The sequence below is a fragment of the Hydra vulgaris genome, chromosome 14 (genome assembly GCF_038396675.1).
Source record: "Hydra vulgaris chromosome 14, alternate assembly HydraT2T_AEP".
NCBI classification, from domain to species: Eukaryota; Metazoa; Cnidaria; class Hydrozoa; order Anthoathecata; family Hydridae; genus Hydra; species Hydra vulgaris.
Window position 1 is genome coordinate 34,246,186 of NC_088933.1, and position 26,888 is coordinate 34,273,073.

General features: G+C 28.4%; 1 protein-coding gene across 2 annotated transcripts; it reads left to right on the forward strand.

Annotated features, from left to right (window-relative positions):
* Window positions 1-205: 205 nt before the first annotated feature.
* Window positions 206-26,888, forward strand: LOC105844358 (QRFP-like peptide receptor). 2 transcript variants are annotated; one of them, XM_065817056.1, is made up of 3 exons: window positions 206-352; window positions 8,771-8,947; window positions 25,187-26,888. In XM_065817056.1, exons 2-3 carry the CDS (start codon window positions 8,821-8,823, stop codon window positions 26,125-26,127), a joined length of 1,068 nt encoding a protein of 355 aa, XP_065673128.1. In that variant the 5' UTR covers window positions 206-352; window positions 8,771-8,820; the 3' UTR covers window positions 26,128-26,888. The 2 variants fall into 2 exon arrangements, with proteins under 2 accessions (XP_065673128.1, XP_065673127.1); XM_065817055.1 differs by lacking the exon at window positions 206-352 and adding an exon at window positions 5,793-5,922.

Sequence of the window (26,888 nt, forward strand, 5' to 3'; positions counted from 1 at the left end):
ATATAGGTGTTGTTTGAGTATCTGGTTAAGTATCTATGTTTATTTATTTTGAATAATGAATTAAAATTGTTTAGTGTTGTTCTTTTATTAACTTTATAAATGAAAATTAAAAGATGAAAAATATTTATTTGGTAGACATTGAGTATATTCAGCTTTATAAATAGTAAAACGCCTACATTAGATATTATTCTCATTGCATGTTTTTGTTTATTAAAAAGTTCATTAGCATTATCAGTTGTTATTGGGATAAGAACATTGTTTTCTTTTTTCCATCTTCAGCCTTCAGCATTAAAATTCAAACGCTCATCAAGTAACTTCCATTCAATAACTTGAAGATGGACGCATAACCCATGTAAGTATACCGTTTTTTTAGTTGGTGGTAACTTATAAGGCATTTACAAACAACTTTGATAACTACAATGGAAAGATTAGTTTGTAGTTATTTTTCATACTTTTAACTACCGGAACATAAATTAATTAACAGCTACTTTATAAAAAGCAGTCTAGTACCATCTTAAGATGCTCATTAGATTTTCTTAGAAGACTTAAAATGATGGGTTTTCCTTTTCCTTATGTTGCAGCTGTGGCAACATATTGACCGTGCATGCACAAGTAAGTAAGTTGTGTGAGTTAATTATTTGAAGGTCCAGAGATGATAACCCTTTCCTGGTATGAAATAGACTGATAATTGTTTTCTCTCCAATGGTACAAAAGCATAACAGCTATATCAGTGTCATCAGCTGCTACTATAATTTCGCTATTTAATGCTAGCTGTAAAACGGTTGAAACAATTTATGTATCAGCATCACCTGAGCATATATGTACTTTGCGCCCTGCAGCTATCAGATGTTTTTCTAGCAGTTTAATAAACTCTACTTTGTTTTGTTGGGATAATAAACCAAACAGAAATGTATAATCAATATGCACATTGATCCGATGAGAATTTTTTCCTTCTAGTCTTCTAGCATGCTCATTTGATTTAGTTGAAAAAGTTTCATACCCATCAAAGACGACACATGCTACACCGTTATTGCGTTTGATGTATGTTAAGTTCAACTTGCAAATTTTGCCGAAATTTAATCCTTTTACCCATCTTACTCGATGTATCAAAACTCCACCATCGATACGAATCATTCATTACGAATCTGAGAAATTTTGCTTTTATTTCATCAACTTTGCATTGAGACTCTTTAAATTAACCCAATTTTTGGCAGTAATAGTTTATATAGCTTCCTCATCAACCCGTTTTTAAAAAACGCAGAAGGTTTGGTAGTTAACTCATAGCTAAAATAGTGTTCAATATTATTATCTCTTAGAGCAGTTGCTGCAAGTTTTGTAAACAGAATAGTAAGGTTAACATGTATAGAGCTGCCTCCTTCAGTTTTATTACATTATGCAATGCATTCAGTGCTTTTATTTGGTCTTGACGTCTGATTTTAGCTTCGGTGATAACTAAGTTGTCTAACTTATTACGGATCATCAATCCTATTTTCTCAGTTTTTTCACAATTTATATCATTATTTCAAATAATGGAGACAAGACCTGTTGGTAGAGAATGCAAGTTTGAGTCTTTATATATAAACAATTTGGTCAACTTAACAACTTTAGAACTTTTTTGCAGTCTAAGAAATCCATTGCACGTCTTGCTAACACCATTTCTTTGTGTTTACACCGACTGTTAGAGTAGTCATGGTTTCGTGTATTGCCGTAGTTTAAACTAAGTGCCCAAAGATACTTCCTGTTAGTCCACGTCCCCGCGTTAAGCCACATCTACTTTTTACAGAACGCATTAATGACGACTGGTATTCTTACAGCACGTGGTACATTATAACAGCAGTTCATAAACTAACAAATTTTAAGATACCAGTGTTCGAACTCTTGAAAATAAATTCTGGCACTCTTGGCGTAATTTATGTGCCCAGTTGCAACAAATGAATTTAGCATAAGCTTTGTTGTATGTAGGTGAAGAGATCAATTTGATGTTTTCTCTGCAATAATGAAGGTTTTCGCGATTGTAACATATTCCATAAATTAAAGTCAAAGTTCCTAAGTTCTAGATTATGATTTCAGAGATTTGATGAAATTGTCTACTTTACTTGAAACGGTGATTGTTCTGTTTCTACAAACTTTTCAAATTCATTTAAAGTACTTTTCATTGGTTTTTCAAAAATAGGTTGAAACAAGGAAAGAACAATTTTTCCACCATTGACAAGGATATCCAGCAGTATAATTTTAAAGGCACTTTTTGCTAGAATGTGCGCTCGAAGCGACCTTGAAATAACTTTTCCGTACATCATATATGTTATAATATTTTCTGCGTATATCTCATTAAATAACTACTCAAAACCAGATCCAAGAGTTAAATCTTCCATTTCTCTTTTTTTGCCGAACTTTATTAGAGTTTTTAATCCCTTCAACTAGGCAATCACAAGTGACACTTTACTGAGTGTTTTGTCAATAATAGAAGGTTCTTTGCACATTGAACACTTTTCTTCAACGGTTTTGATTAAGAGTAAAAGAAAATCAAAATAAATAAAATAGTTGCAAAAAAATGTTTTTTACCGTTTCTTTGAAAAATAAGGCATTACACCTTAAAAAAGCATAAAATACGAAAACTTCATATAAATTTGAACTATTACTTAAAATTGTTTACTATATTGTTTTCTCAAAATTTTTATCAAAAATAAAACCTTTACAACATGCATGATTAACTTAGCATGTAATACCAAATGTTTTAATGCCTATGGGTATTGTAAAACTCATTGAATCTATATAACGTTGCGTTGAAGTATTAAGCAAATCTTTTATTTTTTTTATTTTCAACCCACAGATCTTATACGAATATGAATCAGTATTAAATTTTCTAACCAACGATATATGAAAAGTATACTTTTGAAAAAAAAATTTTGAACGTAATAACTATTACGTTTTTTAATTAGGCCTAAAAGTACACCTTACGACGCTCCAATTGATCGGGCTCTTTTTTTTTGGTGAAGTATCTTATGTTTATGTTCACTTGCGCAAAGTTTTAGCTTTCTAATATTTTATTCTAGGTTGGGGTGATTTTTGTAGTTTATTCAGCGGACTATACGCATAATGTGCTGATATAGAAAATAACATAGCGGCAACTTAAAATCAGTCTTTTTAATTCTGGGATATTAGAGAATAAAGAATCATATTTTAAAACATAACGGATCAATGTATTCCAAAAAAAATTCAAAATTAGACTTCAGGCTAATTGTATTAACTATTAGTTTTGTACACTTTGCTTTTTTTTACCTATCATTCGGACGATGAAAAGAATAAATTAACAAAATAAATGAATTAAGTATATTTTATATTGTTGTGATAGCAACCAGAGATAGCAAGCTATCGCTTACCTTAAATTCTTATTTGGCCACGTGATTGCAAGTTTTTCTAATTATGATTTACTACGATTATCTCGTGTCTCGTGTCCTCGTGACACAAAGCGATCTAAGGACGTGTTTGTTTTTTTTACAATTGTTTATTCACTATTAATGATTAATATTTGGTTTTTTTTTTAACATTAGGTTGAATTGTTTACTTTATTGAGCAGTGGTGTACGCTGGATTTTTAGATGTTTGAGTTTTGACACTTACAGACATCGTGCAAACTCCAAACTTTAGTATGTTTATGCTTATATCAAAAAAGAATGTTTTGCAATAATGCAATAATCTCTTATTTTTCAAAAACTATGACCAAATAAAGTTTTAACCCCCTCAATTTGAGGGGGCTGTAAACATTGCAGAGTCATAAAAACTGAACACTAAAAGATTATTGCATGAAACTTGAAATTTGTTGATGAATATGAATTTAGATAAAAATAGTAAAGAAAATATTTTATAAACTCGTTGCTCCCACGTTAAGGGCCGGGTGGGCCCAAAAATTAGGGCTTTTTTGTTCCCAAGCTCCAATCACCCCAATTCTTTGCAAAACATTCTCTTTTGATATAAGCATAAACATACAAAAGTTTGGAGTTTGCACAATGCATGTAAGTGTCAAAACTCAAACATCTAAGAATCCAGTGTACACCACTGTTGAGGTACCTAGATTTATTAAATGTTTAGTAATTTTTTTTTGGAAGACATATTTGTGTTAAATTCTAAGCATCGATCAAAGAATTCGTAGTCAATTTTATATTATTGACATTAACGTCAGTTTATTATTGTTTTTGTTTCTAAATTTGCTTTATTTGTTTCCTGGTTTTCGCAAAAGTAAGAAACTGAGAGAGATTTAGACCTGCATAGCCAAGTATTTTAGTTATTATTAAAGGTTTTTATCATCAATTTTATTTAAAGATTGTTTTGTTTAGAAAATAAAATGTACCGTTAGTATTTCTTATATTAATTGGATTATCCAATTTTTTGATAGGATATTACATAACCCAGTTTTTTGATAGGATTTTGATATGAAAAATTTATTGTTAATTATGTATTATGTTCTTTACATTATTGTAAAAAGTATATCACATCATTCTCTGAAGCCATATAATAAAAAGAGTTTATATCTTCTTATAAGTTTTCCTGTACATCATAAAAGAAGATACAAAAAGAACTTTTGTTATTTAATTTAAGCTCTCTTTATTGTATGGCCACAAAGAATGTTGTGATTTTTACAATAATGTAAATAATATAATTAAATTAACAATAGATAAAATATTTCTTTGTAAGTCTTACAAAGACGTTAAAAAATACTTATTAATTTTTAAAGGAAAAGTTCCTTTAAAATCTAAGTTCAATGCTCCAATGAATTTTAGTGGTTTGCGGTATCTTGGCAAACTCACAAAATAATTTAAACTATTAGTTATCATTCTAACGTCATTGAGTGAGTAATGTAAATAAGAATTTTTGATAAAAGCATAAAATAGTGTTACTCCAGAATGAATGAGTGGTTGATTAAGCTGACATTGATTAAGCTGTCAGTAGTTTTTGCTGAACAATCAATGTATTATAGAAAAGTTATCAGCTTAGTATCCAATACATGGGTTTGACATAATAAGAAGTCGTTTCTTTTATTGATTGAAGGTGATTGAGATCTGGTTTAAATTTACTTTCCTCTCTAAGGTAACTAAGTAAATTTTTTTTTCTGAGAAGCTACATTTTTCATGAAACATTTTCAAATCATCATCATAATTTTTTTAAGTTTTACCACATGTCATATTATCTAAATAAAAAAACAGTTCCTTCACTTTCTATAAATTATCTTTTGTTATGTTGAAATCAAGCTACACTATTCCAAATTCAAATCCAAAAAGCCTTCATATAAATTTGTGTTACCTTTAATTCGCTTTAAAAGCTGTAAACTTTCAATCATTTCTTGTAATAATTCAAATTGACATAACTGAATTCTTTTATTAAACAATTTTGTTTACTAGGTAATCAATCCTTGGTAATAGTAAGCATCTTGTTGAATGTATTTATTTTCGTTGTAGTCAAAAAATAATCTTTTCTTATAATGTTCTCTTTTACCTATAGCTCTCGTGCAAGAATTTTCAGTTTCAATAATGTCTTATTTAAGTGTATATTGTACTTTTATTTCAATCAATAACCGAACATGTTTGCGTTATAAAAAAGATTTTAAAGCAATTAGTTCAGAGTTAGAATTTGATTTGCCAAATAAGCTAAGTGGAGATTTAAATTTGACAACCATATGATATAAATATAAAAAGGCATGTGGACTTGACTGTATGGGCTTTTAAATAAATTATATCATGCATGTTTTATTATTGCCACATTAAAATTTATTAAGTCATTAGAAAATATTTATTCATTTTTTTTTAGTTAAAAAGCTTATTTAATTAATTAAAAGTAGAAAAGAAGTTTAAATGCATTGGTGGCACCTCTAAACATGCTCAGATTCACTCAAATTTTTTATGCAAAACCAGTTTATTAAGTGGGACAGGTACAGCTTTTGTACAATATTAGTTTTTTTCAACATAATGTAGACCGTAATATGTTTAATAAATTCTTATCTATTTTGATTTTTTCAGTTTTTTTTATGTTTATTCAGAGCATTTTTTCAATGTTCAGATTTTCAAAATGTGCAAAGAACTGTGGCTAAGTTGTCAACCAAAAAAGTTTTGTGTGGTCAGATAAGGTGTGCGACCGCACGCGTCTTCTGAGAAGGCTTGATATATACATATATAAACATGGGTCAAATCATTATATTTCAATCAATGGCCTGTGGGTCACTGTCTCTGGTTTTCTTCATTTTTACATATTGTTGTAGGCATTATGTAGATAGGTTAAATTTGAAATTTAAGACTTCCAAGTACAACGGTTCTAAAATTATAGGCTGAGAAACATGATACAGTGGCGCCACTTGATTTACAAATAGTCAAAACAGACTACTTTAGAGCATTGTAACTTTTTTCTCTCTTTCAATAAGTGTCTCATTTTTTCTAGAACTATTTTCTGGATGGTTCTCTCTTTAAAAAAGTGGTTTTTATTAACTTGTATTAAATATAGAAAAAAATTATGACCTTCAAAACTTTGGAAAAAATCTTAAAATTGATAAAATATGCCAAAATGAAATAAATGTCACATTTTTCTATTCATCCACATATCTTTACAGATAAGTTTTCTGATTAGCTACTACTGTCTACATTAAATGGGTAAAATATAGGCAGCTTGTTGCAGTTTTGATCTCAAATATATCTGAAAGCAAAATGTCATTTTGCTTAAAATGTCCAATTTTCAGCCATTTTGAGATGCTTGTAAATTTTTCTAACACTTTGTTTAGATCTAAGATTAACAGCATAAAAGACCATGAGACCCAACTATCTGCAAATATTATAAACCTGTCAAGTTCATACCAAAAATGCCAGCATTTTTAAATAACCCTATTTTTTAATAATTTGAACAGTTGAATGTGTTACTAGAAATTAATGCCCTTCTAATCTGCCTACTCACCAATGTGAAGGATGCAACTAATTATAGGTCATTTTCTATTAAAAAGAAAGATATGGTTGGTTGCCCTCTCCTTGATCTGGTCTTTATACTAGATAGTGGCACAAATAAAGGGGAAAGTTTTTAGAGACCTTCATTATGATTTCAATGAAGGTCTCAAAATTAATTTATATATATATATATATATATATATATATATATATATATATATATATATATATATATATATATATATATATATATATATATATATATATATCAGGGATGTGGAGTCCCAAAAAAGACTCCGGATTTGAAGGTCACAAAAAGATTACTTTATCATAGTTTTTGGTATTCAGGAATATATAAATAAGTTTATGAACTACTAATAGGAAAAAAATTAAGACTTTTAGGTTAGAGGAACAATCTTTTTTTGAGCCCGGAGTCCTTAAGTATAATGGTGGCAAGGACTCCAGGCTTAAAATCAACAATTTTCAAGTCATTGAATCTCATGAATTTTTTTCTTATAGCAGATCATAAGTCAACAAACAAGAGCTTCTGAACTGAATTTTTTTATTTTTTATTTATAGACTGCCTGTCCCAACGAAACCCTCAGTCGATGTAGCAGCACTCCCTTGCGGGTCAGGCTAAAAGATATTAGATGTAGCAGCACTCCATTGCGAGTTAGGCTATTTGTCAGTCGATATAGCAGCACTCCTTTGCGAGTCAGGCTATTTGTCAGTCAATGTAGCAGCGCTCCCTAGCGAGTCAGACTATAAGATAGTCGATGTAGCAACATTCCGCACATGATTTACAGTAAAAAAAAAAAATAGAAATAAAAACATTTTATTAAAAAAAATAAAAATAAAAACAATGTTTATATTGTTAAAAACATTCAGAATGTTTTTAAAAACATTCTGGTCAATTAAATTTGCGTTTTTGTGGTTTTTTTAAAAAACGATTAATTTGTAATTAAATTAATGGTTTTAACTTTCTGACAACACGCAAATGTTGGACGAAAGTCAAAAGTAAGTAAAAGTGATGTATGCGTTGGCGTAAGAATCACCTTTTTCTTTCCGCTCTTCCCAAATGCAACAAACTATAGAACTATATAAATATATATATATTTATATATATATATATATATATATATATATATATTTATATATATATATATATATATATATATATATATATATATATATATATATATATTAGGGTGGCTATTAAAAAAACTTTTTTTAAATGTCTGCTCTCACCCTCTAAATGTGTTCTATATAATAAAATAATTCTAGAATTAAAAAATTTAAAAAAAAAAAAATATTTTTAGGGGTAGCTCAAGACCCATAAACATCAGACAGGTCCCTATAATTATCAAAAAAAAAGTTCTTCAAAAGTACATCATGTTAGGTCTCAGAAGAAGCAAAAATATATAAAAATTTTTAAACTAAAAATTAAAAATATGCATTTTTAAGTTTAAGTTAAGGACCCATCTGATGTTTAAGGGTCTTGAGACCCCTAAAAATATTTTTTTTTGAAAATTTTGTAGTTCTAGTATTCTTTTATTATATAGAACACATTTAGAAGGGGAGAGCGGACATTAAAAAAAAGTTATTATAATGGCCAACGTAATATATATATATATATATATATATATATATATATATATATATATATATATATATATATATATATATATATATATATTTATTTATTTATTTGTTTTTTATTTATTTGATAAGTATAATGTTAAGTCTTGATTTTCAGTCAAAGCATTGCTACCTTAACCGAACTAGAATAAAGTTTTATTATATTCTTTTTTACCGGGGTTGATAACTTTTTCTTTTAAAATTTTTTTTTAGTTTTATATCCGGAAAATAAAATATTTATAAACAACTAAAAAGACTAATTCATGATGCAAAATGTATCATTTGCGTTTGAGAATTATACTAATGCAAGTTCTGCCCTACAACGTGTTACATTTTCATATGAAGAAAAATTGGCCATTTGGATATGCTACACTATTGTTACTTTAATAGGTTAGTTATCATATAGTATTTTTTATTTATTGAAATATTGAATAATTACATAAGTAAAAAACAGTGAATCAAAAGTTATTAGCTGTTGTTATAATTGTTAAGAGACCTAGTTAGGCCAAATGTGGTCTTGGTGTAGTTGCAGAGCACTTGCCTCATTCTCGCCGCGAGAAGTTCTGAGCTCTATCCCCACCACGTTCCTGGCAGTAATGAGCTCAGCTTTACTCAAAACTTTGTGCATTAATTGTCCTAGAGCATTTTATGCATGTTTTGTGTATGAAAATTATTAAATTATAACATAACATAACATAACATTTTTTTTAATGGTATTTTAAAGCAGTTGTTAAATAAAAGAACTTGAGTGGAGAATTTTCTTTTCTTTAAACTGTGCTTTTGTTAAAAAAATCATGCAATATCACTCAGAGAAAACCTGATTAAAGGTTTACTACAAGATTAAGTCTGGCAATTCACATAATTGTGTCCACTATACAGTCTTTCAATTCATTTTCACAAAGGTCAGACCCAGTAGTTTAAACCAATAAAATATAAAGCAGCATCTGGACAATATCCAGAGTTGTTAACAAGGCCAAAAGTAGCAAGGCCAAGGCCACATGTTACAAGGTTAAGGCCAAAAGTTTTAAGGTCAAGGACAAGAATAAGAGTTTCAAGACCAAGGCCTACGCAATCATTTTCAAGACCAAAGACATAAATTTTTGCCTTATGTCAAGGCCAACTATTAACAAATCTGATGGTAACAATTGCTGTGACAATAACCAAATGTTGTAAAAATCAAGTCAAGGTCTTAGTTTTTGACCTTAAGGCAAGGCTGAGGCCAAGGACTAACAACTCTGACAAAATTCAATTCAGTTTTTCAGCCTAAACTCTCAACCCTACTACTCTCAAGTCCTTAATACAAAGAGGGAGGGGGAAGGGAATAAAAATGGGGCTGGGAATTTTAGTCCAGATTTAATAAAGAGGGGGGGGGGGAGGGAATATATTTTAAATAAAGGAGGTGGGTTTGGGTTTTTTTTTCATGTTACAATATAAGTATTTTTTATACAAAATTTCAGTTTATAAATCCAAACTAATAATTTTTACAAAACACGCATAAAACTATTTAAATCTGGCGTGGCATGCAGTCAAATGTGCATTTTCTAACAGATGTTATATAATAATTTCAATAGGATTTAATATGTTAATATAAGTTTTATACTTTGGCGAGAAGTATATTAAAAACTTTTGATAAATCAAGATTTACTTGGTCAGTTATTTTTAAAGCCTGTTTACACTGAAAAGATTTATTTTTATCAGTTACTGAAATAATTATTTTCTAATTTTTAAGGCTGATTTTCACTGAATTTTTTTTTTTTTCTTTTTTTTTGATAACAAGTAAAAATTTATAAACGCAGTGGGGGTCTTACTAAGCTTGAGGTGAGTCAGAAAATTTTCCAAAAATTAATAAACGCCCTCTTTCCTTCTTTTATTAGGGACTCAAGAATATCTTTACAACTTGACATGAAGGTGAAAAATAAGTTGCATATTTGAAGTCAAAATGCGTAATGCTTTACAATTGCTCGGCACCAGAATTTTTTTTTTATGTTGTTGACTTGTGTAATTTAAATATTCACTAAAAAAATCTCTACCCCTTATAAAAAAAAAAATTATACTATTTTTTTAATTAAAAAAGTAGCGCATTTTAATAAAAGAATGTGTTGGAAAGCCTTTTTTTTTATCTGAAATCGATATAACCGATATAAAATATAATTAAAAAAAATCAGAATGAAAGTTTTAGATTTAAAACAAAAAATGCCCCACCATTAATTCCCAACCTAGAAAACTTTGAAAATATTTTAATGCAATTGATTTCCAAAAATTCAAATCAGAAAATAATTATATAAAAAAACTCTAATATTTTATTTTTTGCTGATAAACAAGCAACATACCAAATTTCTCCAGGGAATCATCATAAAAGTACTACAAAATAATATTTCTATTAATTATGCAAAAGCATAAAATTTAAAATGCCAAATTATTACTAAAATAATTAAGTTAGATGCTAGAATTAAATCAGTTGCACCAGCACAAGTGCTTATTTCACTAAAAGACTTTAAGTTAAATTTTCAAAATAAACTCTCTTGTAGGCTAGCAGTTCCTTTAAAAAGTGAACTAGTGCATGTTTGTAAAATTAAATTTGCTTTGGAAAAATAACACTAATGTTAACAAATTTTAGATAAAACAATAGATTTTGGAAAATTTTGCTCATAAATTACAGGGGACACTTGTCTAATTCAACATTTCAGAAAAGCTTTACTCTATTTTAATGAGGCATGGAAGAAAAAAGCCACTCATAAATACTTTGAAGTAACAATGGGAAGTTATGACTGAGCACAATTATGCAAGTTTGTAGCTCGAATTTTTTAAACTTTTAAATTTTTTTTAAAAGCATCTTTATACAGACATTAAAAGAGTTTTGATTTAGTCTATCGCTAATTTAAAGAGGAATTAGTTTTGGTTTGAGGAAGGTGATTAGGTTTGAGGAAAGTGATTTAAATTTATATCAATATACAATAATTCATCTTGAAGTTTTTTATAAGGTTTATAAGAATTTTCTGTGAATGTTCACAAATCAGGATCCAATGTATTTGAAAATTTTAGTAATATTTTTTCTGATTTTTTCAAGTCGAGGCGCTGATTCATTTTGCATAATTAATAAACCATAATCCCAATACAGGCCTAACTGATTAGATTAAATTGTTTTAGCTAGGGAGTTTGAAGTATATAAGCAAATTTAATTGCAGTTTTTATTATTTTTCTGTTTATTAAATTTTTATTACTTAATGCAACAACATTTACTTGTTATTCTGTACTGCCTCATTTTTCAAAAATGACCCCCTACAAAGTTCAACGGTACGATCTAATAGGTGACAATTTGAAAATTTAAAAAAATTGTTGCCAAATAAAAGTAGTTCACATAATTAGACAACCTAATATATAATTACCCAGGTCAATGGTCCCCTAATTCCATAATGCTATAATTTATTATTCATTAGTGGTTAACTGTATTAATAATTAGAAAATCATTTTTACGCACTTTGTGTAGTTAACCAATTAATTCAGACATCATCATCGGCTGAAACATTTTAATATCAGTTAGAACAAAGTTTAAAAAAAAATCAAAAATTTCACAAATTGGACTTTAAAATAGTAATACAATACATCATAATAGTTATTGGAATTGCTTTTCATCAAAGCAATACAAAGCAATACACCTTTTCAAGATGTAATTGAGAACATGAAAGTTAAAATTAAGAAAAGTAAGCTGTAATTAAAAAATACAACATGCTATTAAGAAATTTTAAAATGTAATTGAGAAACCCAACATGTAAGTAAGAAATTGCAATATGTAACTTGAAAAACAAAAATTGCAATTAAAAAATCATAATATGTAAATGAGAATAAATTATTTGTAATTGCAAATTCATTGAAAGCCTAAAGGTCATTATAAAAGATCTTTTTGGACATGCATTTCAATAAGTTAATAATATCAAATTTAGCATTTGTATGCACTAGCAATACAGTAATACAGTAATGGAATTAAAAGATTATTGTGTTATTTGTCAAAACACTATGAATAGAAAGTCTGTTATTAAATTGAATCCGTGCTAGCATTTATTTCAGCAAATTTGTTTATAACCACTTCTGGAACAACCAGAACCACCTTGTCCAATTTGTAGACATGAAATACATACAACTGAACAAGTTGAAAGAAAGCATGTTTTATCTTCATCAAATAATAGAAAAAGAGTAATTGAATGTGCTAAGTGAAACTATGATTGGGTGACCCTGGCGCAAACTTTAGGTGTCAAATATAAGACAGCATACAATTGGGTCCGCAGTGGAAATTTAAATTTTACCGGAAGAGGTGGTTTTAAACTATAAAAATTAACCAATGATCAAATCGAAGAAACACGTATTGAGAGTGACTGTCCGTTGAGATTAGTGGCTATTAAAACAAGGATATTAAGACAATTTAATACCATCATCAGCACAACCACAGTTGCCAATTACCTTGAAGGTAGACTATTTTCATTTTAAAAAGTGCACAAGGAGTATACTACAATGAATAGTAATGAATAATAATGAAATCAAACAAAAAAGAGCTGAATATGTTAGGAACATTAACGAACACATCACAAATGGTTATCAGATAGTTTGGTTGGATGAAACAAATTTTAATCTTTTTTGTAGAAAAATGCAAGGACGTGCCAAACAGGGGAAAAGAGCAATAATAAAAATACCTTTTTCGAAAGATGCAAACATACATTTGACTGCAGCTATATCAACAACAAATGTTGTCATGATGGAAACTCGCAGAGGACGTTGGCTTTGTTTAACCAGTGGGTTACATTCGGGAATCGTTTAGAGGATTTGGTCGTCTTAACAGTCAATGCTCTATGTCACACTCGTTTGGAAAGGGTGTTTGAAAATTTACTGACTCAGTTGTTATGATTTGGACCCTGCAGCCCAACGTTAAATCCAGTATAAGCTATCTGGTCCAAAATAAAAATAAACGTTAAAAATGTTATTCACATTCCGCCTGTATTCGGTGATGGGATTATGGAACAACGAATGCAATATTTAGAAAGAATTGTTACTGTGGCAAAAAATACAATAATGGGAGGTGATTGTACATGCGCTGTACAACATACAACCATGCATTATGCAACAATTTTAAATATGGAAGTTGTCCAAGTTGGTGCTTAACTGAATATTGCAATGATTTTTATTGACATTGTTTAAATTTAAATTTTAAATTTTTATGAAAATAAATTATTTGTGTTTTATTTATTATTCATCTGAAATCTCAATTATATTTTTCACAAACAAAAATAAAAGAAAGTTTTAATTGACACCCAATAGGATTTTTCCAGTTACCGCCCAAACCTCAAATGCCTTTTTCATGATTTTTTTTATTTTTTTGATATTATATTATTATTTCCGGCCTTAAATTTCAAAGTATATTAGGACGACAAAATTCAAAATACAAAAAACTTTGTATTCTTTATACTTTTCTCAATTACAACTTTTATCTTCTCAATTGCATCTTACGTTTCTTAATTACATCTTTCATATTCTAAATTACATCTTACGTTTCTTAATTACAACTTTCAAGTTCTCAATTACATCTTGAAAAGGTGTAGTTTTAGGATTTCAATATATTGTTAGAACAAATACTATACATTAGTTATTGTAACTGTTTTTCATCAAAGCAATTCAATAACAATAAATAATGTTTTAATGGCATCTCTAATATAACAATGCAACATTCTCATTAAATCTGAAGGCAAACAAATTCTTGCTAAATAACAAAAAACCGAAATTGTTCTTTTAAAAATGTAGGCAAAAATATTGTTAAAAATCCTAATTTCAAAATTAGGATGGAATACAATAAGCAAACTTAGGTGAAGTTGGACTAGAACTTCAAACAAAACCTTGTGCAAATGGATAAACAAAAATTTCAAAATTGCGCTTGAGAAAGTCAAACTTGAAAAACTTAATAAGCTTTGATTTGAAGGCAGAATCAGAAAAAAATCTTTGCAACCAATAGTGACTGAGTATTTGTAAAAGGAAAACCTTTTGAATAAAGCAAATTAACAATATATTTTTAAATAATATATCTGAGTTTTATTTTTTGAAATATTAATTTACAAAAATTTATTAAAAGGTGTGAAAAAATTTTACTTTTGTATTTTACTTTTATTAAAACATGTTAATTTTATAAAAAACACTAGATTTTGTTAAACTTGCTCATGTTAACTTTTATTTAGTCCAAGGCTTTAACTATGATGTAACAGCTGCTTAATATTTTAACAGCATATATGCTATGAAGTTACCAGCAAAACATATTTGTCTAACACAGAGTAATTATTCATTTTTCTGGTTGAAATTTTTATTAAAAAATAAAATTTAACTCAACAAGGCTGCAAGTAAGCAGTAGTTACATTGTAAGTTAGCAGAAAATTAGTAAAAAATTATGACAGTTTTCAATACTGAGACAAATATGATATATATATAGAGGTAGAGAACAAAATCAATAATAAGAAAATAGTTAACACAAGTTAGATTTCTTCTAATGTACGGCAGAACCTTTTTGTTATAATCCTTAATCAGCAGTAGAACAATAGGATCAAAATCTGTATAGATCAGGTGCGGATCCAGCATTTTTTGGACTTTAAGATAGCTAACTTCCTACAGAGAAAACTCCTAACATTTATACGTTTATAATAGTGTCAAATAAAGATGCTTTGCAAAAAACTGTACCTGAACTTGAGTTGATATGTAACATTGAAGTGACAGGAAGAGTGTGGCCATTTGGTTCAATATATGAAGTATATATATATCTAGTATATTTTTAGGATACAACTATTGATTAAAAAACAAACATAGCTTTCTTTCTTGTTCTTTACATAAAGCATTTCACAATATCAAAATTATTACATACTAAGTAACCAAATGAGTCACTAAAGTTCATATTTCGAGAAGGGTCTTCTAAAATGATTAAAAAACTTGAAGTAACAGAAAAGTCAATAAAATTACAAAAGTAACATGATATTAAAAGGAAAATTCACAAAAATTTTAACAATGTTACATATTAATACACCGATTTTAATAAACACAATTTTAAGGATTATGTTATTAGAGCATTTCTATGCCTTTTAACATTATTTTTATTTCACAAGGTAATGCTTTTATTTTCAAATTTTTTTTTTACTTTATCAAAAAAAATTTTTCTTTATTGATACTTTTTGATTATTTATGTGTTTATTCTTTGATAAGTTAAATATAAAAAAAAATCAAATCACTATTTTTATTTCTTTTTGTTTATCTTACAAATCCTTTTAAACCATTGTCCTCCCTATAATTTTACAGTTCATCATATACCCAAAGATTATTTTGTAGAAAGGCAATATTGTGAAGCAAAGTAAGATACAATAATGTCTAAATTTTTTATAGTATTGTATAGCAATATTGCAAAAAAATATTTTTTTAAAAGTTCCAAAGCACACTTGTCCTGATAATATGGAACTTTGTCCCCTACAACATAGGCATGCTGATGAGCTTCTAAGATCTGACTAATGACTAAGTTAGTAAAAACTCATGATCCCTGAACACATCTAGTCCATTAAATACAAACAAACAAAATTTCTTTTGAAGGACTATTTACCTTGTAGTTCTAAAAAAATGCTCTTTTTTGTTTCAATACAGTTCTACATTAACTCCCTCAGGACTTGTTATAGGGTATTATCCATCTAATGTTCAAATATATCCAGGAAATCTCTAAAGTTTGTAAAATCTTAGAAGTTTAAAATCATTGTTTATATAAAAATAAAACTTCATTTTCATAGAAAGAAGCAATACTTGATATATATCCTCTATAGCATTATTTAAATATACATATATGTATATACATATATGTATATTAAATATACACACACACACACACACACACACACACACACACACACACACACACACACACACACACACACACATATATATATATATATGTATATATATATAAATATATATATATATAATATATATATATATATATAAATTTTATATATATATATATATATATATATATATATATACACACACATATATATATACACATATATATATATATACACACACACACATATATATATATATATACACACACATATATATATATACACACACATATATATATATATACACACACATATATATATATACACACACACACATATATACATATATATTTGAACAACTTTAAAATGTTTTCTACTTGTATTCTATTTTTAATTTATATATACATATATTTATATGTGTGTGTGTGTTTATATTAGAATAATAATAAAATTCAATTAAATATGTAACATAGCTCGAAGTTTCATGCTTTATGCAATCATCAGGGGTTACAAACAACTATAACAATGACAAAAATTATATACAAAAATGTAATAATCCTAATTTTAACACCACTATTGGCAGTTAAGATGGGACTGAAGTATGTGAGTTAGTTGGCCTCTTTATTCTACATACTATAAGTCAAGTCTATGGCAAACCATTAGATTATATAGAGATGGTGGCTTTTGCTGTTTTTATGGAATTAATGGACCACAATAAATGAGAATTAAGAAAAACATTTTAATTTAGCATGTTTTTCTTTAAAGAATTTAATCTAAAATTTACCATTAAATTTAATAAAAATCTTAAAAATTGTAAATTTTCTCTTACCTTCAACCTGTTAGAAAATACTTTCCAGCCATACAAAAAACCTGGTGACCACATATTATACATCAATGTAAGTTCTAACCACCCCCCTAGTATTATTAAATCCATACCAACTATGATATCTAACTGTGTTAGCAATATTTTATCTAGCAAGGAGGTTTTGGATAGAGCAACATCGTTTTATAGCAATGTGTTAGCAGCAAGTTGATATAATGAAAAGTTTACTTTTCAAAATAGTCTCGCCTCATCAAAACCAAAATCAAGATCACGAAAATTATTTGGTTTAATCTTCCATCTTTTGTTTAATCACAAAATGTAAAAACCAACGTCAAAAAAAATTTTCTGAATCCAATTGAAAATCATTTTCCAAAAGCACATAAGTTTCTCAACATTTTTAATAGGAATAATTTAAAAGTCAGTCATAGCTGTCTTCCAAACATCGTCAATATTATTTATTCACATAATAAAAAAGTATTATTTAATGTTTACATCACAATTGTTCCAATGTATAATTGCCGGCAACTTTCACAATGCCCCTTGCAAGGTATATGTCTTCATAAAAATATAATTTATGTCTGCAATGTAAAAACATCACCGCAGGATAGTTGTTTAAATTATATTGGTTCAAAGGAGCACACCTTTAAAGATCGCTGGAACAAACATAAAAACTTCTTTCAATACAAAGGTAAAGATAATGCCACAGAACTTATAATAACTCTAAATACATCTGGGAAATGAAAAAAATGAGATTTTCAAATCCTATTCTTATGTGGAGGATTATTGATAGGGCAGGACCATTTAAACATGGAAGAAAGTTATGTAACCTTTTTGGTTTAACCAAAAAATATCATATTATTATGTCATCTTTGAAACTATTGAATAAACGAAATGAATTACGTGTCCAAGTTTTAATAGAATAGAATGAGACAAGCGAATTTTTTATTGATCAAAGCTATTTAGAATCAAATTTGAACTTTCTTTGTTAGGATAGAATTTTTTACAGTTGAGTTTTTTTAATTAAAACTTGTTTCAGTCGAATAATATAGAACCACCATTTAGAACAGAATCTTCTAGAATCAAATCAGTTAAATTAAATGTATGCAATAGTATATTAAATAGTACATTAAATAATACAATAAATAAACACATTTATAAAATCTGCTGTTGGTCCTCTGCATACTGGACAGTGATTACTAGCACTACTTTGAATGACTTCAACACATCACTGGTATAGGCAAAGATGGCGACAAGGGGAAATAACAACTTTAAGATTATTGACAAGGCAAACTTTGCTGACATTTTCGATTAGTCTGTCCACAGCAGCTTTTCTATTTGATTGAGATTCTTCATCAACAGTTTGTTCCTAAAAAAAAGTATAAATATAAAATATCTAACTTGTAGAATTCCTTGTCACTGTCCCAACAAAGGAAGGTCGCCTTCTGTCAACAACAACATGGTCCTAACATTAATACAATGCAGTAAATACTTTTTGTTTATTGTTAAAAATTGTAATTACCTTTCCTGTTCAATGAATTCTTGAACTTCCTGATCACTTGGCATTTTCATATCATTGTAGAGGAGTAATGCAGAAATTTGGTTGCAGTTCATTCACCACTTGCAAGTTTTTCTTCATACCCACAAAGACGCTCATGCTGCCTTTGACTATCTTGGTGCAGTTCTTTTCTAGGTTGGGAACTATTTTGGATCTGGAGCATCTTAACTTCCATCGTATAGATGACCAATTTAAAATTGAAATTTTAAAGAATTTTTTTTGATTGATTGTATTTTATCTGTACTATTTTATTGGTTGGTTAAATAATCGCATAGTAGCATGGAACAAAATAAAAATTTTGTTTCATGCTACAAATATAGTTTATTAATACTAACATAAGCAGGTGCCTGTAATTAACAAGCATGCAAAATGTTAAGTTCCCATTTTAAAATCATACATAATAGGATCTCAACTGCTGCATCTATTGGATCAGAACACTAAAGTCCTATTATATAAAGACTTACATTTTGATGACGCTTGTCCAAGAAACGCCAAAACGCAGGGTATGCTGTCATTGAACAATTCATCTTGGAGATTTTTGGAGCATCCAATATCTTTCATAATACTGAACAAACTTTTTCATTTTTTCTTCAACAGCAATGACACTGTAATGGTTAGCTTCAGCTTTTAGTTTGTCAACTTCAGGCCTTACTAAATTGGGTGGTAGCAAGCTCATTATCACACCAATTTCTGATGATTGGGTCATTATTACTGGTTTATTCCACCTGTAGACCAATGGCCTTAATCTTTTTGAGAATTGCCTGGGCATAATAAAATCTGCAACCGGTTACTCTTATGTTTGGAAAAACAGCTTTGGCAGAGTTTCTGTTTGCAGTTACATAGTCAGCTATAACAATCTGTGGCACTAAAGTTAGAGAAAGTTTGTGAATTTTTTTAATAACACATAGGTAGAGACCATCTTTTTGTCCAGTCATTAAGACATGCAGAACAGGCAGGATCACTGTCTCGAACTCCAGTGAAATATTGAACAGCTGACCACCATGGAAGATGGCAGGAACCATACGAAATGTGGCATTAACAAACAGGGTAGTGGTTTCTGAAAAAGACAAATTATTAACATTTAAAAGTTGCTGGGATCTAAGCTAATAAAAAATTATTTTAAGTTAGGTCTCCCCATTTTGATATTGAAATTAATTATAGCTTAAAAATGATTTATCTGACAAATATGTCATCAGTGTCGAAGGACAAAAGAATAAAGCTAGTTGATCCTCAAACTCAAAGGCCTTTGTATATGTTAGAAAATGGAGTAGGTTGCAACATGTTTAGAACTGTCTCATTTAAAGATTTAGGGTTTGTGCTGAAGCAACTTCTTCGTGCACTCTGTAGAACTTGTTCACATTTTCTGAAAGTAAGAGCAGCCTTGACACCTTCAGTTGAGGACTAGATGACATTGTTGTAGATTTCACGCAAGGGTAGCTGTTGAAGCCATGTCTCGCATTTTCTCAAGAGCTGAAAAGTGATCAAAATTTAGGGCCTAGTTCCACAAGTGTGACCATGTATTGTCTTAAGTAAATTAGTTGACATAACTATTTTTACACTTCTGTCACAAAGGTGTTTACACTTGACACAATAAATTTGATGGAGCCAAAGTCCCCTGCAATATACACAAATGTTTTTCGTTTGTCACCTTCAATTTTTCTGTATTTTCCATTTTGCTATCTTAAATTTAAACAAAGCTTGATATGTTTTTACATGCATTTGTTGGATTTTTTATGTTTGCATAAAATTTTGCAACAAATAAAATATATTATTTTCGAAAATAATAAAAAACTTTTTTTACAGGATCATGTACCATCAATCTTTAACATAAAAACCAGTTTGAAAAAATTATGCCGTTTTTCAACTGCAACAACATCACACATGCATTAAAATAACAATTGTAAAAAAATTTGATTGTAAAAAAATTCGATGCTAAATTAATAGGCTGTGAAAAATAATTCAGTTTTAAAATTACAAATATGATTGTAAAAAAATTCAATTCTAAATTAATCGTCTGTGAAAAGTAATTCAGTTTTTAGTTTCATTAAACTATTAATGATATTCGATCATCTCATTCTACGTTTAATAAATTCAATTCTAGAAATTAAATCTTTTTCATTTCTGAGCAGTTTTCAGACAATTCAGTTCTAGAACATTTTTACAAATTCGGTTCTGGCATTGGACTTTATGAAATAATATCAAAATGTTGCCACAAAAACAAATTTGTTATCTGCAACTTTAACCTGCCATCTAACCTAACACTGTATTGCATTTTTGTATATAGTTTTTAATGTTATTATGATTGTTTAAAATGTTTGATGATTGCGAAAAGTGTGAAACTCTGTGTCATGTTCCCACAGAGGGCAAAAGGGTCAATTTTTGCCCCATTTTTAGGAAAACTTTACCGTGCTTGTGGGACCCGTAAATCTCAACCAATTTAAAAAATAAAATATCCAAGTAATTTCATTCACAATTTTTCCATCAAAATGAATTGTTATCAGAGAATTTTTTCTTTTTATATGGTCTCTGATTTTACTTACACCTATTAACACAGCATTCTTTTCTGCTCTGTATGATGAAATAAAATTGTATTTTTTACAATTGTATTTTATTTGGAAATAAAATACAAAATCTTTTGTATATATAAGAGTGCTCAATAATAAATAAATAGGATTTACATATGTACATATATTATATTTCCATATATATAAATCTATAATATTCAAGTTGTGTTCAAAAAGTACCCGGAATTTTCGTTTTTTTAAAAAAATATTTATTTTATAGTCTACATTAATGTTGGCTCCTTCAAAGTAGTCCCCATTTGACATTATACACTTGTGCAAGCGCTTCTGTCAATCCCGAAAACTCTTCTCAAACTCGATCTTTTGGATAGCCTCTAGTTCATTCAGTGATGCGCTTTTAATGTCATCTATGCTTGTGAAATGACGGCCTTTTAAGGTTTTCTTCATTTTTGGAAATAAGAAAAAGTCCCACGAAGCTATATCTGGTGATATAGCTTGACTATGGTGTTGTTTTTGGCCAAAAAATTTCGAACAAGTGACAACGACTGAGCAGGTGCATTATCGTGGTGCAAAAGCCATGAATTGTTTTGCCATAAATCAGGGTGTTTTTTTCAGATTGCTTCACTTGCTTTTTTTGGTCTTGGGGATTCAAGGTGCTTTCATTGCGACGATTGTGCTTTGGTTTCATCATCATAACTGTACACCCATGTTTCATCACCAGTTATGAACCTTTCAAGCAAACTTGGATTGACGTTGGCGTCATTTAGCAGCTCCTGAGTAATGTTCATGCGATTGTTTTTTTGGTCGAAATTCAGAAGTTTTGAAATGAATTTTGCTGCCACTCGTTCCATGCCCAAAACATTTAAAAAAATGTTATGACATGAGCCAATTGATATGCCAACTTCATCAGCAACTTTTCTTATTGTGATTCGGCGATCATTCATAACCATTTTTTCCACTTTTTTCACATTTTCATCAGTTATTGACGTGCTGGGTCGACCGGAGCATTTGTCATCTTCAACATCTTTGCGGCCATCTTGGAAATGCTTATACCACTTGTAAACACTTGTTTTTTTCATAGCAGACTCACGATAGGCTTTTTGCAACATTTTACACACTTTGTTACACTTTATTTCATATTTTATATCATATATACTTTGTTATACTTTATTTCATATATATATATATATATATATATATATATATATATATAATATTATATATGTATATATATAAATCTTAATATTAGATTATGTATATATATATATATATATATATATATATATATATATATATATATATATATATATATATATATATATACATAATCTAATATTAAGATTTATATATATACATATATAATATTATATATATATATATATATATATATATATATATATATATATTATATATATATATATATATATATAATATATATATATATATATATATATATATATATATATATATATATATATATATTATATATTATATATTATATATTATATATTATATATATATATATATGTATATATATATATATATATATATATATATATATTAAAGATATATATATATATATATATATATATATATATATATATATATATATATATATATATATATATATATATATATATAGATATCTTTAATTTGTTATAATTATAGTTATGATAATATATTTATAATGATGCTATAAATATTTTCTAACCTGAAATGAACCAGTAATATAAAACCAAAATGCAATTGACAGTTGTTGTATTTGTGAAACTTTATAGTATAATTATTCATTTGTTGTTCACTCATGAAATGAGTAAATTGACAAACATATTTCTATAGTTATTTTAAAATATGGAAAATTTTTTATAATTGCTCACCACATATATACAAAATGATAATGGCGATATGTTTTTTTATTTCAAGTTTTTTTAAGACTGGTTTTACCAAACTTTAAAAAATGACTTAAAAACTGATTTTTCAAGAACGAATTTATTTCAAGTTTGTTTCTTGCTTTACACTTCAGTCAGACTTCAGATTTGAAGTAACGGGTGGTTATTAAAAATCTGGACTTACTTTCAAGGGCAATTACTCAAATTGTTTTTAAGGTAGAAATAAAATAAGGATATCATTAAATAGAGTTTTTATTTAATTATTTTAATTTAATTTGTCTTCAACCAGTTTGTTTCTTCGGGTTCAGTCAACTCTAAGATGAGTTGACTCAAAAAGTGAAAATACATGGTTATGGTCAATTTTTTTTAGACAAAGCTTTATTCTGGTTTGTAGTTGCTTCATGTTTACTTCAAACTTGCGCTTTTTGCGATATTTAATGCTTGATGGAATCTTGACTCTGTGGCTAGAGTAGTAAGTGCTGTTTCTGTTAATTGTTGAGTGCAACAGCATGAAGTAAGACTCATTGTCAAGGATGACCGATTTTCCTTGAAAATCGTGATAATGCAATCAATGCCGGTCTTGAATTGCTTATTCTGGCTCTCTTGTTGATCAGATATACCCTGTTTTGAATAAGTTTTGATGTTAGTGTACTTGACAAGAGTTTTAATTATATGTGAATGACTGCATCAAAATTTTTGACCGGCTTGCCTTATTGAAACTCAGTTACTGGTCAAATATGGTTCTCAGATGCTTGATTACTTTAAGGGTCAATTTTGGATACACGACCACTTCCTTGCACTCTTGTGTCCAGGTTTATTCTCAGCACGTTTGGTTATATCATAGATAGTGATACTTTGTTCAATACTGAACAAACTCCATCTTGGAGTTTGTTCAGTATTGAACAAAGAAGTACTATCTATGACATAGTGCTCTACTGTAAACTTTTTACCTTGCAATTTATCATTCAAATAGAACTTGTAAATCCGTTTTTTTATCTCTTCTTACTTGGACATAATTATTTTCTTTATTTTTATTATCTAAAAACAATTTAACTTAGAGAATTATTAAGTTTTAAAATGGATATAGGAATAATAAAAAAAAAAGTTAGGCTCGTGGCGTGTATAAGTCAGTTTAAGTTAGTCCGGATATTTAGAAACCACCCGTTATATCTTGAAATTTCAAATTCGCTTCTTGCATTTGCTTACGGCAAAAATATTTTGAGGTCACTGATTAAAAAAAAAAAAATTAATCAGTTATCTCAAAATATTTTTGCCATAAAAATTCAGGCTAATCGAACAACTTGTCCATATTTTTTGAAATCTGAATCTTGTGCGCTAGCCAAAAAACATTCTCGGTATCTTGCAAAAAGAGAGGACTCTGGACGTTCGCAAATAAATAATCGAGGTTTGTCATAAATAAAAAGATTTAACAAGCCCTGATACAAAATTAAAAAAAACTTTATTATTTAGTTTTTTTATTTTTTTTTTATTTGTGTTTTTCACCTAAAACTTTATTATTTAATTTTAATTTTTTTTTTATTTGTGCTTTTCCCCTCTCTTAGCCACTACAGTCGAATAGGCTGCTTTTTTGTTTTACAACCTTCTCACGACTCTTTAACTCCAAAACACGAACTTGGACGAACAAGGCTCCTGCGCGGAGAAATAAATCTAGCTTGGTACTACCAGGGACGTAATGGGGATCAAACTCGAAACTTCTCGCTTACGAAGCGACGTTCTATCACTACCTTTACCGCATTTACGTTTTAAGTTACGTATTAAGTTATTTCTACTGTCTTTTTTAAAAAGTTCATTTTTTTAAGCAATTTATAAGCGCTTATGATTAATCGGAATCATAGGCCCTTATAAATTGCCTCAAAAAATCAACTTTTAAAAAAAGACAGTAGAAATAGTAACACATTAGTCTCTATGTAAGTACTTTACTTTAAATTTTGTGTACCGTTTATTTTTTATGTTATTTTCTTTTCTTTTTTTTTAGGTATAATATCAAATGGCTTCGTTTTTTATCTTATTATTTCCAATCGTAAACTTAGAACTATTGTCAATTTGCTAATTTTGAACCTCGCAATTTCAGACATAATTGCGTGTTTAAGCATGTACCCCTTTATCTACATTGACATAGCTGAGACTAGAGTACGAGGTACTAGAGCAAATTTGTTATGCGGTTTTACTGATGGCTTGTTCGGGTTCTTTGCTGCAGCCGCTGTTTCATTTATAACTTTAAGTCTGCTCTCTATCACCAGATATCTGAGCATAAATCACCCTTTAAAAGTAACATGGAGACTAAAGTTTCATCATATGAAATGGGTGTTTGGATTAACTTGGGCATTAAGTTTGGGACTTGTTATACCTAACGTTTTATCATTTAAATATAATGAAAATTTCAAGCTATGCACAAGAAAATGGGCTAGTGGTGTTAGTCCTCTAGTTTACTTTACTTTTACAGTCATTTTAGGAGTGTTGTTTCCTTTGTCTTCTCTCTTATTCACATACTTCGCCAGTTTGTATACATTGTGCTTTAAAGGTCGGTTAAGTAAAATCTCAATCGCATCAAATAAAAGCAGTAAAGTAAAACAAAAAGCCCTTATATGGTTAGGTGTTCTTGTGCTGGTTTATTTAATTTGCTGGTCACCTTTTGTTATGTACTGGTTTTTTTCCGTTGTCATTCGTAAATACTCAGTGAATAATTACGAGGATGTAAGAAAAGCCATTCGTCTCACGAGACTAACATTATTTTTTGCTGCATCCAATTCTGCACTTAATCCAATAATCTATGCATACAAAAGCAGACAGCTTAGGTCCGCTTTTAAATTATTAATTGGATTGCGTGTTCGTGCTATATCGAATTCAACTACACGAAGTACTTATCCGCTTCTTAATAAACAACAGACCCTTGAAATATCTTCTGAATGCTCGTAAAAGAAGAAGTACTTCTAGTAATACAAAAAACGTTTTTATTTTAACATGCATAAAATATCACTTTGATTTTTAGAAGCAGTTTTTTATAACATCTCGGTAGTTTCTATTTTCTTATTAGTAATAATAACATTGTGTGTGCTTTGCTTAATGCATAATCTTTTGCAATCATATGGCAGCTACAAAACTGTGGTTAATTCAAAGTTAAAAATTGTCGGTAAGTAACGGAGAAATTGTTGGTAAAAAGTTTTATTGTTTCACTAAATAAGACCAAACAAATAGTAAATTTAAAACATTCTGATCAAATAACTGGCTAAGTTTATAATCACTTTAATCGATTAAAAAATCTAAGAGAAAATCAATTCAATCATGACTTTTTATTTTTTTGAACAGTTTTATAAACTGCTTAATAACTTTATACATTTTATCACATTTTGATATCATCCTTTTTTTTTTTAATTGTAAATTAGCTTCATAATTTAATAATATATACTTACGAGGATGTAAAACATACTTGTAAGTATCTATTATTAAATTATTTAACTTATAATGTATTTTTTAAATTTTAATTGTAAATTTCATTTGTTCATCAATTTTTGAATTTGTATTTTTTAAATTTGTAAATTATAATTTTAGATTTCATTTGTTAACGAATTTTTGTATTTGTATATTTTAAAATTTGTAGATTTTTAATTGTAAATTTCATTTGTTGATGAATTTTTGTATTTGTATTTTTTCAATATGTAAAACATTTATTTAAACAA

Excerpts from the sequence above, each read along its gene's own strand:
- LOC105844358 (XM_065817056.1), top strand. The coding sequence starts at position 8,821 with ATGATGCAAAATGTATCATTTGCGTTTGAGAATTATACTAATGCAAGT. Across the intron at positions 8,948-25,186 it reads CACTATTGTTACTTTAATAG|GTATAATATCAAATGGCTTC; the intron begins GTTAGTTATCAT and ends CTTTTTTTTTAG.